We start from the raw sequence: 13,663 nt of genomic DNA on the forward strand, positions 1-13,663 counted from the left end.
GCTGCCACTGTCATTGTCGGTTGTCCTGGCTTGCTGACACCTGGCCAAGTGGCACGAGCGCGCCACTTCAGGCAGCATGTGCTCTGGTGGCTGAGGCTTTGAACTTCGAGCCTTCAAATCCGAGTGAAAGACATTGATCGATTCCCATTCCACGTCACCACGCGATCCCTACTTCTGGAAAAATAAAACCCTATCTGTTCCATAATCCCTGAGGCAGGTTCGACGGTTTTGCGTTGGCCAGTGCGGCCGTGCCTGACGTATTGGGTCTCTCATCCCTGGGCCGGACAAGTAAACACTCAGAGCGTGAATAGTGGTGACGAGGACTCTCCACCGTAATGCTTCACAGTGCTTCATAGCCTGAATCAACCAGAGCAGAATGGCGTTGCCGTCCGGTCGCGCGGCGTTCAAGAAGAAGGATGGCTTCTTGACCTTGACACCAAATCGACAGTTCGTAATCTGGACTCCAGCGCCTGGCGATGGCCCACCTACGGTTTCACTGGCCCTCAGCAACATCACGAGTAAGTTGCCGCCGGGCCGAAGATTCGCGTAGCCGGAGGCTCCAGGACTGATATGAGATACAGACCTGCAGCAGACACCAGACAGCGCGGCCAAGGTTATGCTGAAGATTTTTGAGAAGCCGCCCGAAGCCACGGAGCAGATACCCTATCTCTTCCACTTCACTTCGTCGGACGCTAGATCCGAGGCCAACGCCATCAAGGACTTGCTCTCGAGGCTGCTGGCCGACGTTCGCTCCGCCGATCCCAGTGTCCCCAGGCCATCAGGTAGCGGAACCCCGAACCCAACGGCGAACGGTGCGAATGGTGCCAGTGGTGCTGGCGGGTCAGGCTCGGGTTCTATGACATTTGCCAGCTCCGTAAACTCAAAGCCAAGCAATGCTCGTTGGTTTGACGATGCTCAGCTCAAGGGCGATATTGAGTTGCAGCAGTCCCTTATGAAGAAGGACCGCACGCTTCACCAGACTTACATGGACGCGCGCGCGACGAAGCCCGAGTCGATATCAGACGCCGCTTTCAACGCGCAGTTCTGGTCGACCCGCACAAACCTGCTGCGCGCCCACGCCATCGAGGTGAATCAGCAAAAGGGCGCCTACAACGTCCTGCCCTCGATAAAGCCACGGCTGGAGAATGACGTGCTCAAGCTTGACATCACCGTCGAGATGGTCCAGCTCATTATGGCGCAGCACCCACTGGTCAAGAGACTGTACGATGAGAATGTGCCAAAGATCCCCGAGAGCGAGTTCTGGTCTCGCTTCTTCCTAAGCAAGCTGTTCCGCACCCTCAAAGGCGACAGGATCACCGACGAGAGGAAGGAAGGCATCAAGCGAGATGCGCTCTTCGACGCCCACGATGCCAGCGAGAATACAGCCATGTTCCAGAGGAAGAGCATGGCGCAGAGCGTGCCGCATATTATCGACGTCTACGCCAACGAAGAGAACCAGGGCGGCTTCAGGAGCGGAAACCAAAAGGATATTGAGATGCGACCTCGCAAGAACGTGCCCATCGTTAGCACCCTCAACAGTCTCAGCGAGAGGATGCTTTCCAACGTGGCGCCTTCAGATCGCGAGGCCGGTCCCGATGGTGAGGACTTGACGTGGCAGGAGCTCGCCCTCCGTGATCTTCGAGGCGACGCCAAGGAGAACAAGATCATTCTGAACATCAAGGAACAGAATCGATTCTTCGCCAAGAAGGATCAGGCCAAGTCCGCTAACTCGCTTGCCTTTGCGAAGCAGAATCCCTCGGACGTCCTCTTCGACATCCAAACCGATCTCGAGACAATCGAGACGGACGGCGCGGGCGGCCTTAACCTCCGTGCTGGCATAGGTATCATCGACGACAGCGACAGCGAGGAGGAGGGTCAGCGGCCACTTCACGTCGGCTCTCGCGCCGCGCGCAAGGCCGCAGGCGACGACATCATGACGGGCATCCGCCAGCGGCGCGCCGAGAAGTATGGCGACATGACGACAGACGAGTCCCGCCCGATGGGCCTCCCCGCCGAGATCGCCGAGCGTTGCTCGCTGACGCACGCGACGACGGTTGAGTTCCTGCACCAGTTCTGGAACGCGTTCCTCTCGGGCGACCCGGACCGCGCAAACGAGCTGCAATATCTCGTCGAGTCGCTGGGCCGGTCGGCGGAGCGTATCAATGCCGTTGCCGAGGAGGCCGAGCGGGCCCGCGACGACATCATCCGTGCCAAGAAGAAGGAGATTATGGATCACTACAAGGCAACGGGCAAGAAGATTAGGGGCTGGCGGCCGGAGCACGAGAAGGGCGGGCGCAAGGCTGTGCTGGCCATTATGCAGCCTACGCTGGAGGCGCTTAAGAGGGCTCAAGCGGACTACAAGCGGGCTCTTGCCGCCGAGGGGGTGCAGCTTTCCACCGAGGCCTAAGGCCTGAAAAGCCTTCCCGGCTAGATTTGGGCACGTCGATGGAGCTAAGAACTGTACATTATAGCAACTGGAATCGGAATCAACATTAGGTGTTTCCCGCTACACTGGAAGCAGCATCTTATCATAATGACATATACATCTGCAATCATGACACCTCGGCGAGCGAAGAAGCCGCGCCTTTGGGTCAGGATGTTCGATAGTTGAAACAAAGAAAAAGGCTTTCTTATATTTATGAAGACTAATCTCTAAGAGTAGCCGTTAATAGCCTTCAGGGTTAAAACCTCCCGAGAAGCTACCTCGCAAGTAATGATACAGTCCGACTCCAGATCCCATTCATTCTATAATGCGCGATGGATCCTCCTCGACCCATCGCGCAGCAGAAATCGTACAATGAACCCAAATCACTCCCGAAAACGAGCATAGGCTAAAAGCTTTCCTCTCCGGGATACCAGTCATTAAAATAAAACACTCCTCCAAGTCGAAGAGGAAAGGGGAAAAGAAGGAGGCCGGGACTAGCTGGGTGGTAGACGGCCTTACGCGACAGCTTGCCGGACCCGGGCCTCCTCGGCGTCAGCTGACGTCGGCAACACGCCGAAGCCCATACTCCTCTTCTTCTGGCTGTTCCTCGCCCGCACGTCGCCGTACTTCTCGTCGAACCGCCGAATGCTCTTTAGGCTGTCCATATCCTCGCTGACGCTAGCGGCGATCATCTTGAGCGCCTTGTCAAAGTGGTCCTTGCGCAGCGTGCGCTTCGGGGGGAAGACGTAGGGCGCCGGGCCTGTGTGCCGGGCGGCCTCCTCGCTCTCCTCCTGGACGGCCGTCATGGCGGCCGCGACGCAGAGGTTCTTGAGGTCGGAGCCCGAGTAGAGCACCGTCTTGCGCGCGATGTCGTCGACGGACACGGACGGGTCCAGATCCTCACCCTTGAGGAGGATGCGAAGGATCGAGGCGCGGTCCGGCTGCAGCGGCAGGTCAACAAGGATCTTGCGCGGCAGGCGGCGGAGGACGGCGTCGTCAAGGTCGAAAGGTCGGTTGGTGGCGACCATGATGAAGGCCTTGGTGTCGGACATGCCGTCCCACTCGCGGAGGAACTGGTTGATGGTCTCACGATGTGCGGCGCGGTTGCGCTGCCCGCGCGCCGCAAGGAGCGCGTCGGCTTCGTCAATGAAGATGACGAGCGGCGAGAGCTTCTTGGCGAGCGAGAATAGAGCGCGGACGTTCTTCTCGCTCTGGCCGACATACATATCGTTGATGCTCGCGCCGCTGACCTCGAGCATGTTGGCGCCGCTCTCCTTGGCGACAGCCTTGGCTAGGAGCGTCTTGCCCGTGCCGGGGGGGCCGTAGAGGAGGCAGCCCGGGATCCGGTCCGTGGCGAGGACGCCATAGGTGAAGGCCTCGGGGCGGACTAGGGACAATGACGTGAGGAGTTTGAGGTTGTTCTTGGTCTCCGGGTCGGCGTGGACGTCAGCGAACGTCGTCTTGATCTCGCTGCTGTTGACAAGGCCGCTGAGGAGCTTCTTCTCGTAATCGTTGTAGTTGCCCGACACGCGGAGGCGTTCGGGCTCGGTCTTCTGCATGTCTGCAGAGGCGGAGTTCCCGCCGCCGGCGGACGGCTTGGAGCGCGTCGGGCGGTCTTGCAGGCGGTGCATCTGGGCGGTGCTGTAGCTGCTGGACTCGACGACATCGAAGAGCGTCCGCCACTCCTGATTGGGACTAGCGGAGCCCTCGCAGACGAAGAAAAGGCGTGCGATATGGTAGACATCGGAGACGGGGAGGATGGAGGTGGTCAGAACACGCGGGATCTGCGAGGCCTCCTTGAAGGTGCCCTCGGCGTCACCGAGGAGGTACTGTGGCGGCGACGACGTGGACACGCCGACGATGCGTAGCTTGCTCATGTCCGGCGAGACGCCAGCGATGGCCCTCAGCATGTGCTGAATGTTACGCAGGTTCTCTTGCAGGTAGTCACTGGCCTCGTACATCTTTTTGGTGTTGCTGGCGTTGACGATGCGCTGAAAGTTCAGGGGCAGGGGAATCAGGCACTCCTCGGCGGCGATCTCTTTGAGTGTTGATGTGTACTGGTCTGAAGGGTTCTCATTGGATGACGTGCCGACGAGTATGACCTTCTTGCCAGCGCGCCACATGGTGTCAACGATGGCGCGTAGTCTTCCGATGAGCAGTGCGCCCTCAAGCGTCATGTTCAGCTCGACGAAGTCGTCCACATGGATGATGAGGTTTCGGTCGGATTGCGACGTCATTTTTGTGGCAGAGTTAACAATTTCCTCGAGGACGGCGTTGATCTTGAGGTTCTCCCATCGGTCGACAGAAGGGAGGATGTAGTCCTTGGGGCCCTCTCTGATCTTCTGAAGCTCGTTATCCATGGGGCTGTTGTAGCCGCCATCTACACCGTGATCCCGGAGGTTGACCCAGGCGGCCTCGATCTCCCCAGACAGGTCCTCATCATTAGGCTTGGGCGACTCCTCGGTCTTGGCCAGACGTCCGTTCATCTCTGCCGCACGGTAACCCAGCACGGAGATAGAGCCCCGTGAGTAGGCGCAATCTTGACCGATGTAGTCGCCTACGAGCATCGCCAACTCCTGCGCATCGAGGTGAACGAGATCGGCCTCGGCACACGATGCAACGTGCTCCATGAGCTTCTTTGTATGGCTTCGGCCGCTGTAGTTAGGGATGTTGACGACGGTGAGGGGCCTTTTGAGTTCCCTCCCCACCGCGCCCGCGTCCGGCCTCAGGGAGAGCTCCGCAAGCACCGCTGTAACGATCTCGCCGCGGATTCTGGGGTCGAATAGCCTGAGTCCATCGCGCCTCGGCTTCGGCCGTCCCTCCTGAATATATTGATCAACCAGTGACTGCAGTACGCTATCATCATTTTGTTCCTCTACGGGACCGACGTCTGTTATGTCGCGTGTGTGTTGCGACAAGAGGTTGGACAGGACGAACTTGTTGGAGTAGCGGAGCATGTCCGCAAATTCGGTCGTCGGGAGCGGTTCGCGGGAACCCTGTGGGTGGTTTGAGGACCGCATCTCGTCAATAGAAAGGCTCAGCCACTGCGATGTCTCGGCCAAGATGCGGTTGCGCCTCTCGATGGCCTCGAGGTTGCCCTGGCGAAGCGCATCCTGCAGCTTCGCTTCGGTCCAAGAGGCGTGACTAAAAACCAGCTCCAAGTCCTTCCACAGCAGGTCGTGCCAACGAGTGCCCATATACCGGCGATGCCAGAGATCGTTCGTGAGGGTGTCGATACGGTTCTTGGGGTCGTACAGCGACACACCGCTCTCGAGGAAGCTCGTCGGCAGCTTCACCGGCGGAAGCTCATCGGCGGGTCGCGGCCTCGCAAGGCGTGCTCTCGCAGACGCGAACGCGCCGCCTCTGGAGCGTCGGAACGCCGACTCTGACGAGTTAGCCTCGGTCTTGTTTATGCCATCGTCCCGACTCCTACTGCCGCCGTCATCCTGTTGCTCGCCAGGGGTTTTTTCGGAAGGCTTGCCGTCCTCTGCGCCGGCGCCGCCTTCGGACGGACTTTTCCGTAACCTATACGAAGGGTGAAATTGTCGACACTGGCTCTGGCGGGCGACTGTAAGCGCCAATTTTGACGACGCAGAGACTCGGGAGGCTGAGGCAAGGGCCCGAAGCCCTATTGCATGCATTCGGAAGGACAGGGTGCAGAATGCCAGCAATTGGCGGTTTCGGTGCATGGCAAAAGAAGCCTTTTTCGCCGTCAAGTTCTTTGAACCGGCGTTAGATTAGTGACAGCGGCGGAATCTCGGCAGAGCATTCACCGAAGCTCACCGGCGACCGGACCACACCGAACCAGTCAGATTATAATGGAATCGCAGAATGGACCACAGGCCCAGTAATAAATATATCGCCCAGCGTTTCGCAAGTAGATATCTTATTGATAAAAAAAAAAACCAGAATGATGGGATCTGCATCAGCCTAACGCAGTTGTTTAAAGTACACTTTTATTGTATATTGATGTCTTCAGGTTATAGCAACTAAGTAAAATGCCATAGCTCCAAACACCCCTTGGAATCCACTACAGCAGCAACGAGCAACTCCGGCTGAGCTAATCTTAGAATATCAGATCCTCCCCATAGCTAAACGCCTCACGCTCTTTGGGCGATCCCTTGACACTTATCCACCACTCATGCCAAATTCCCAGTTGGTCATACAAGCTCGCTGTCAGCCCCTGCATGGTCCACTGTGGTCTGAGTGAGCCTTGCCCAGATTGTGTAGATGATGTTCCGCGGTTGATTCCCGACACCGTTAAAAACGGTCCTGTGGTCACCCAATTCCTACTGATGTCGTTCCCGATGTGTTCAGACCAGGTCAGAACTGTAGTGTCTTGGATCCTAAAGCCCTCGTTGTGGGCTCTTAGGAGACGGAACAGCCTCGAGGGTGCCACGACAGGCACATCACCTTTGTCAAGCTCCGCGCCGAGGTATTCACGAGCGCCTTCAGCAAGTAGGCTAAACCATTGCAATTTGTCCATGACGCTATCCCAGCCCCTGACGGCGACCGGCATGAGCGAGAAGGACTCGATCGATGGTTGAAAGGCATTGAGAAGCCAGGTGATTCTTCTGAGGACGTGAATGTGCTCAAGGCAAAGTGTCGTGCCCTTCACCACCGTGGCCCAGGCAAGCATTGCCGTGATCAAGGCCGGGATACAGGCGAAACTGTCCTCGCTCATTCGACGAGCTACAGTTGGCCCCATCAGTGCCAGCCCGAGAGCATCGCACAGCACGTCAAGCATTGCATAAGCTTCGTGGCTGGACAACGTGGCATGCAAAACTGCTGGAAGCATCTTTCCCAAGATGAACGACATGATAGCGTCATGTTTCAAAGCCCCTTTTAAAAGGAGAACCTCATGCGATAGTCGGTCTCGTTGAAGAGCACCCTTGAAGTTATTGAGAAAAAAGTGGAAGAGAGTGCTCGGGACTCTTGGATCACCTTCCGCAAGCTTGAATCCGTACGACTGGATCAAGGCTGCTTGGAGCTGAGGATCTTGCATGGGCGGGGAGTATTCCTTGCTCACTTCCAAGAAGAACTTTTGCACAGGGCAGATGTCCGTGCCGTAGGCCTTGATCAAAGAAATGATGTCGCGGACGAACTTGACATAGCTTGGATGCTCGGACGAGTCAGCCGCCATGATTTGGACATCAACCCGCATCTGGTTCATGACGGTGTTAAGCACTTTCTCGAACTCGACACGCATGTCCTTCTTTGAGGCGGCATCGGCTGTCTGTTGTGACTGTCGCATCCAGGATATCGCATCTGAAAGCGTTAGTCGTGTATTCATGAGATCAGATAACGGCAAACTTACATTCGAAGAAGTCGCGGTTGGATGAGTAACCTGGATTGACGACCAGTCCTGCAGTTCTGTCGGGGATAAAAGGATGCCCTTGGCGCTGTAACTCCTGTCCGAAATGGTTCTCGAATCTCAAGCAGTGGCTTGGCTGGACGATGGTTGAGAGCCACAGTTGTAAAAGACTCGTTCCAATATCCTAATACGATGTTAACTATGTTTCAGTCACATATGTTTGCCTGCGTTTCTTACCTCCAGATTGATCGTTGCTCCCTTCTGTGCAATCACAGAGAGAAACAGGGGGAGATACTGGCGTTGTTCCCAGCTAAGCTTGCTCGGCGCCTTGCCGAAAAGCCCATATTTGGTAGGTTTGAAAGCTTGTGAGAGTGCCTGAAAACAATTAGCACAATCGAAACTCCATAGAAAGAGACAAACCCACCATCATTGTGCAACGAACGAACAGGCCGATCATCATGCCTGAAATAACGACGGACTGCTCGACGCAAGTTTTTGGCACGGCAGAGGTGCCAGGACTGCCACGTGACTGATTTGATAGAAGGCAGCGCGCTGTGGAGAGAAATCCGGTGGCCAGTTCGCGATCCAGCATCTACAATGGGTTAAAAATGATATCGAGCGAGAGTAAAAGTAGACATACAAGAATAGCATCTTCCGATTCCAACGTCCTAGACGCCATGCTGTCTTGACTGTCATCCGCCTCGTTGAATACCGACTCAATCCTGCCAAGAAGGCGCTCAAGAGTAGTCAGGGACGCCTGTAAAAGTGTAGACGGGAAATCTGCTGGCAGGGTAGAGAAATGCTGAAAAACTTGCTGTAGTTGATCTGCGAAAAGATTAGCCCCAGAACGTCGAAAGTCGGTCAGGTTTGTGCCTTACATGGACTCGAAGCAAGTCTGGCCAGCTCCAAACTACCTGCATGTTGCACAGCATCCATCGAGGACTTGACGGAAAACAACATGATTTCCATTGTAGCGGCCTTGTTTGTAGCCACGATGGAGTTCATCAGGTCTTCACTAACGTTGTTGCTAGCATCTTTGGATAAGTCCAGGAACTGCTGTTGAATATCTGCTGCGGCAGAATTGTACTGATCGAGAAGCTGCCTGAATACATTAGTCTGCCAGCTCGCCAGCGGTGTGAACGCTGCCGCAGGCTCCTCGTGCACGACAAACCGTGCGAGTTGACTCCACGCTCGCAAATTGATCAGGCAAGCCTCCTTGTGCGAACTGGCAGGGATAACCAGCTTCTCCAGGTTGTGTATGCCGGGACGAAGGTCAGGTGGCGCTGCCCAGAACAGTGTACATAGGAGATCGTGATGGTTCCTGAGTGCGGCCAAGTCATGCTGGTGAACATTCTGCTCCCTGGAGTATTGCCGGTCATGATTCGGGAGCGTACGAGCGACCAGGTTCCGGATGTCGTTGACTAGCCCCTTCTGTTTCAACCTTTTTATGGTCAGTGCCACAAGCTTGAGGAAGATGTGGAAGCATCGATCTTCAGGCTCAACCGTGAGTGTTGGGTTTAGGTGAAGGCTGTCCAGAAAACGTGCCGAGCGGAATGCTTCTTCGTTGCGCAGGTGGGAGAGATTCTGGGAACCGAAAAAGTCAAAGATGGTGCCGATAATGCCGCTGCACTTCTGCCATCCCCACTGGTCAACCAGGTAGTGACATCTGGATACAAGCGCCCGACAGTATTCGTTGAAACTGGGAGACTGACGAGGATTGTCTCTGTATAGCTGGAAGACACGTTTCAGGATTTGCTGGGGCAGGTTCCAGCCTTCCATGGGAACCTGATGTCTCCTATCGCTTATGAGCACACCCGTATCATTGAACTCGCACAATGGCAAGAGCGTAAACATGTCCTTCCAAAGCCGTTCGAACTCCTCTGCATCCACTCCACGGGTGACGCTAGACTGAAGCATGCGCGAATACGTAACGTCCCAGAAAGCCATCCTTGGTATCTGGAAATTTTCTAGAGTTTTCATCAGGAGTACCCAGGCATGTGGTACAATTCTATCCGAACGGATACCACGCTCGCGGTATCTCAATATCTGAAGGTCGTCGTATAGACGATTCACGTCGTCCAGTCCAATATTGAGCAGAAGTTGAACCAGCACCTCAGCAGCTTTTCTGAAGACAGCCTCCGTGGTGAAGCACTCTGTTACCAAAGAGTGTGTCTTCTGGCATAGCCGCACTGCAGACGAGAGAATCAGGACCAAGTTTGACAAGATGTCAACAAGCTCTATACGTCTATGCGGATCGAGGCCATGCTCCGAATCCAGGCGTGATAGGAAAGCTTGAGTTACATCAGAGAGACGAGTGACAAAGGACCTCGCATCGGAATCGTTGGCGAAGCTCATAGCTTTCTGTACGTAATCGAGGACGAAGCGCGCAGCCTCTTTGGCGTTGAAGCCAACTCCCGTTGATATTGCCGGCTTGATGACTTGATCGAGTATTCCGTCCATCAGAATGCCAAGTTCAGAAGATACATGCTCATTCCAAGTATCCCAACGAAGAACCAGCTCGCCCAGGTTAAATGATATCCGGGGACGAGGGTGCCAGACTTTGTCTGGAAATTGGTCGTCCACAGCTGACTTGAGCCGACCGCTGCCGATGAGTGTTGTCTCGTGAAAAAATACCCCACGGTCCAGAGGAAATATTTCGAAGTGCTGTGTATAGTGTGTGCCAAACGGACCAAGTCCAAGGAGTTTGTTGTCGTTGAACGTGGACTTGAGCGTCTCTGCTGGAGTCAACAGCTCCGTGGTCGGCAGCGGGTCATTGGCATGTTGGAAGTGAGCAGCAGCAACATCGATCTGTATCGGCTGGGCGGGCTTTCTGAGACGCTTGAGACGGGACTTCTGGGTGATTGGTGGTTCGGGGGAGGCTCTGGTAGCGAAGCTATGCCCCGAAACAACTGAAGATACGTCATCCAGAAACGAATCCAGATGCGCGCTCCGTGAGGAAAAAGACTGCGTTTGGCTGCGCCGGAAGAGAGCGTCAAGGGCCCGTTTCTTTGCATGGAATCCGATTCGCCCTGTCTGCTCAGTTAAATCCGTTTCGAGGTGCGCCGGCCTGTTTGTGGCCTCTCGAGCATGTTGACTTGTAGTGGAATGGCTCCTGGACATGTTTCGTGCGCGAGCTCGCACTTCAGATAAGGGGGTCGAAAGTGTTGAGCCCTCACACCGATTTCGGCCAGATTGTGCGGCAGTGTCGACCTTGGGCGATGACACCACGCCGCGAGCAGAAACGTTGGAAGGTAACTGGGTAAGTGGGCGCCTCCCGGTTGATGTGGTCTGCTTTTTGCCCTGCAGCCCCTGACGGGGCCGAATCTTCCCCCCTTTCCACTTTTGCAGCACTGTACCGGCATCGACATTGTCCTTTCGGGTGGCAAGACGTATTGTCTTGTTTGAGGGGCTGGATCTTCCCAGGTGACACCTGTTTTGAGCCGTCCGGGCTGCTATCTTCAGGAACTTCGGCGCGTCTGGTTCAATGACGTCCAAAATGCTTAATCTCGGAGGTGTCTTCGCTCTGGCAGCAGACCTAGATTTGCCCACTGTCGATTTATGGCTTTTCACCCAAAGATCGAGGCGCGAGGCTTTGGAAGACCGGTTTATAGCTTTTGAAGGCCTTCCCAGTTTCTTGCGCTGGTTGCCCATGGTTGAATCATTTTGTTTCTGGCGCTTGGCGGGTTGCTGGAAATCTTTCATACTCAACTGACGTTTATTACTTGGAAGCATGGGGTCGACTTGATCGTCCTCGATAACAGAGCCAGTGTCATTGTCATCTATAACCTCCATTACTGGGTTTTCGAAAGGTGAAATGGTTTGAACATCATGTGCTGCGCGTGTGGGCGTTGGTGCCGGTGTAATCTCATCATCCGAGTCCTCGAAGATGAAAGCAGCCGCTGCGCTCGATGCCGAACGACCGATTCGCCGAACCGCTACACCACGTCTCCCTGCCTTCTCGGGTGATACTTCGTGTCGTTGATGCTGGGTGGGCTTGGGTCGGTTTGCTTGTTGATCAAGTCTGAGCCAGGATGCTGGAAGAACTCCTCGCATTCTTCTTCCAACATTCTTGACAACCTCTGCGCCAGTCTCCGAGCCACTGTCGCTGCCGGCCTCCGATTCACCTCCTGATATCTCCACATCTCGGTGCCCAGAATCATCCTCTCCAGTATCGGAGATATCCTCCATGGTCAGATCGAATACGGGGGGGTCCGCGCACATGAAACTGTGTCTCTCAGACACCGCCGGGAGCATCATGTTGCTATCAATAGGCTGCCCGTCGTCCTCAGCAAATGGGTCTGGAATATCGGGTACAGCAGGCGACGCTACCGGCTCCATTGACGGATTGACAGAGGCGTTAGGAACCTGTGGTGACGAAGACGGAGAAGAAAATGTGCCATATATCTCATCATACTGCTGAAACGTTGGCTTGGAGGGTATGCGAGTATTTGGAGTCGTCTGCTTGACCACTTTTGTCTTAGATGTGGCCCGTCTTACAAGCTTTCGTTTCTTCGCAGACCGGTTTGACAATAAATTGCGGTGAATCTCATCAAGTGAAGGGAGGTCGTCATTATCGGAGAGGCTTGTGTTGTCGGTGTCACCCTGACTAGGCTGGCTGCTGGGCCTGGTGCGGTGCTTTGGGGACGAGGTTCGTAACGGCGACGGTGACGGGGACCGCGATGATAGGCGCAAGATCTCAGAGCTCGGCGGTTCATCCATCCCGTTGACTTGACTTTCATCTGTGGTTTCGTTTGGCACACCAGCCGTCGTCTCTTGGCTATCGTCTTCGAAGTCCTTCTCGCCAGAATCTTCATCGGCTCTCTGTCGTCTAGGGGGGGGCTCTGTAGGCATTCTGACTGGCCGAATGCCGTGTGACTTTAGGACTTTGCTGTATTGGGCGTTCTCGATAAGGTATGGGTGTTCCTGAATGGGTTTTCTCGGTCTGAATGAGCGTTCATATCGCACTGCAACGGGTCTGGCAACCTCTCCATCTCGACTTGTGGGTATCTCCCGCTGAGTGGGCGACTGCTGCTGACTCCTCGCCCGGTTCTGCACTGGGATATCCACAGAGAACACAGCCCGAGCCTTAGCCGGGCGTCTTGCTGGGGAGGTGCCACCTGACGCGTGCTGCGAGACTGGGTCTGCGGCATCTTCGTCCTGGCCAGGGCTTGCGCCAGGCTCTATGACTGGTGCTTTTTGCTGGCTTGGCTGGCCTTTTGATTGACTCGTCAATAGAGAGACGGCTGGAGACCTGGGCGGGGGATAAAGATCTGTGGTGCCGTTCTCGGCCGGGAATTCGGGCTGGGGAGCTGTGATCTTCACATAGCTCGTCGATATACTGTCGTCGCCAGCTAAAGGATCGGGAGAGTCGTCGCGGCCATGAGGAAAGTGTGACTGCCTCGTCCTAACAGGAGGAGTTGCTTGGACTTCCGGTTCGTCCAAGTTGAAAGGGTCGTCCATCTCGTCTATATCGGGTACCGAAGACAATGGCGAGGAGGGCGGTTCCTGCTCGGAGGGCCTTTGCACCTCATGATCCAGGGTTGTCGTCCCATGCTTTAAAGACGCGACGGCGGGCGATCCTTGCGACGACTCGGGAACGTCCCATGTGCTTTGTCGAGTGTTCTTCGTCTGCGGGGGTTCGACGGGGGTATTCGAGGGAAGTTCGGGATCCGGCAGCGACTCCAAATCCTGGCTATCGAAGTCGAGCTCGTCGTCCGAATCTGGGACCTCGCCCAGTTCTTTCCAGTTCGCCATGACATGTACCGTTCATCATAAACAGTTAAACATCGTAAAACATAACCGAGCGTAAGGCATTTGGGAGGTTGGTGGCCAGGAGATTTGGCTCGTTGGCAAAGCGCAGTGCATTACCTAACCCTGACTGGGACAGCGTTCGATGCAGACGCGTTCGGGCGGTTGCTGAGCGC

The 13,663-nt window shown here is 55.4% G+C and overlaps 3 protein-coding genes across 3 annotated transcripts; 1 reads left to right on the top strand and 2 right to left on the bottom strand.

Annotated features, from left to right (window-relative positions):
- Positions 1-113: 113 nt before the first annotated feature.
- LY79DRAFT_599568 (TFIIH p62 subunit domain-containing protein) lies at positions 114-2,624 on the top strand. Its single transcript, XM_060561822.1, has 2 exons — positions 114-518; positions 582-2,624. The coding sequence occupies exons 1-2, from the start codon at positions 377-379 to the stop codon at positions 2,405-2,407; spliced, it is 1,968 nt and encodes a 655-aa protein (XP_060418396.1). The 5' UTR covers positions 114-376; the 3' UTR covers positions 2,408-2,624.
- Positions 2,608-6,175, bottom strand: LY79DRAFT_540516 (ATPase). Its single transcript, XM_060556875.1, has one exon. The coding sequence runs from the start codon at positions 6,112-6,114 to the stop codon at positions 2,941-2,943; it is 3,174 nt and encodes a 1,057-aa protein (XP_060418397.1). The 5' UTR covers positions 6,115-6,175; the 3' UTR covers positions 2,608-2,940.
- Positions 6,176-6,373: 198 nt separating this feature from the next.
- LY79DRAFT_540518 (Mus7/MMS22 family protein) lies at positions 6,374-13,618 on the bottom strand. The gene is made up of 6 exons (XM_060556876.1): positions 8,618-13,618; positions 8,380-8,564; positions 8,164-8,331; positions 7,977-8,114; positions 7,743-7,923; positions 6,374-7,693 (listed from the first exon to the last, which is right to left on the bottom strand). Exons 1-6 carry the CDS (start codon positions 13,491-13,493, stop codon positions 6,492-6,494), a joined length of 6,750 nt encoding a protein of 2,249 aa, XP_060418398.1. The 5' UTR covers positions 13,494-13,618; the 3' UTR covers positions 6,374-6,491.
- Positions 13,619-13,663: the final 45 nt, after the last annotated feature.

This window comes from Colletotrichum navitas (assembly GCF_030913465.1).
Source record: "Colletotrichum navitas strain CBS 125086 chromosome Unknown LY79scaffold_7, whole genome shotgun sequence".
Lineage (NCBI taxonomy): Eukaryota > Fungi > Ascomycota > Sordariomycetes > Glomerellales > Glomerellaceae > Colletotrichum > Colletotrichum navitas.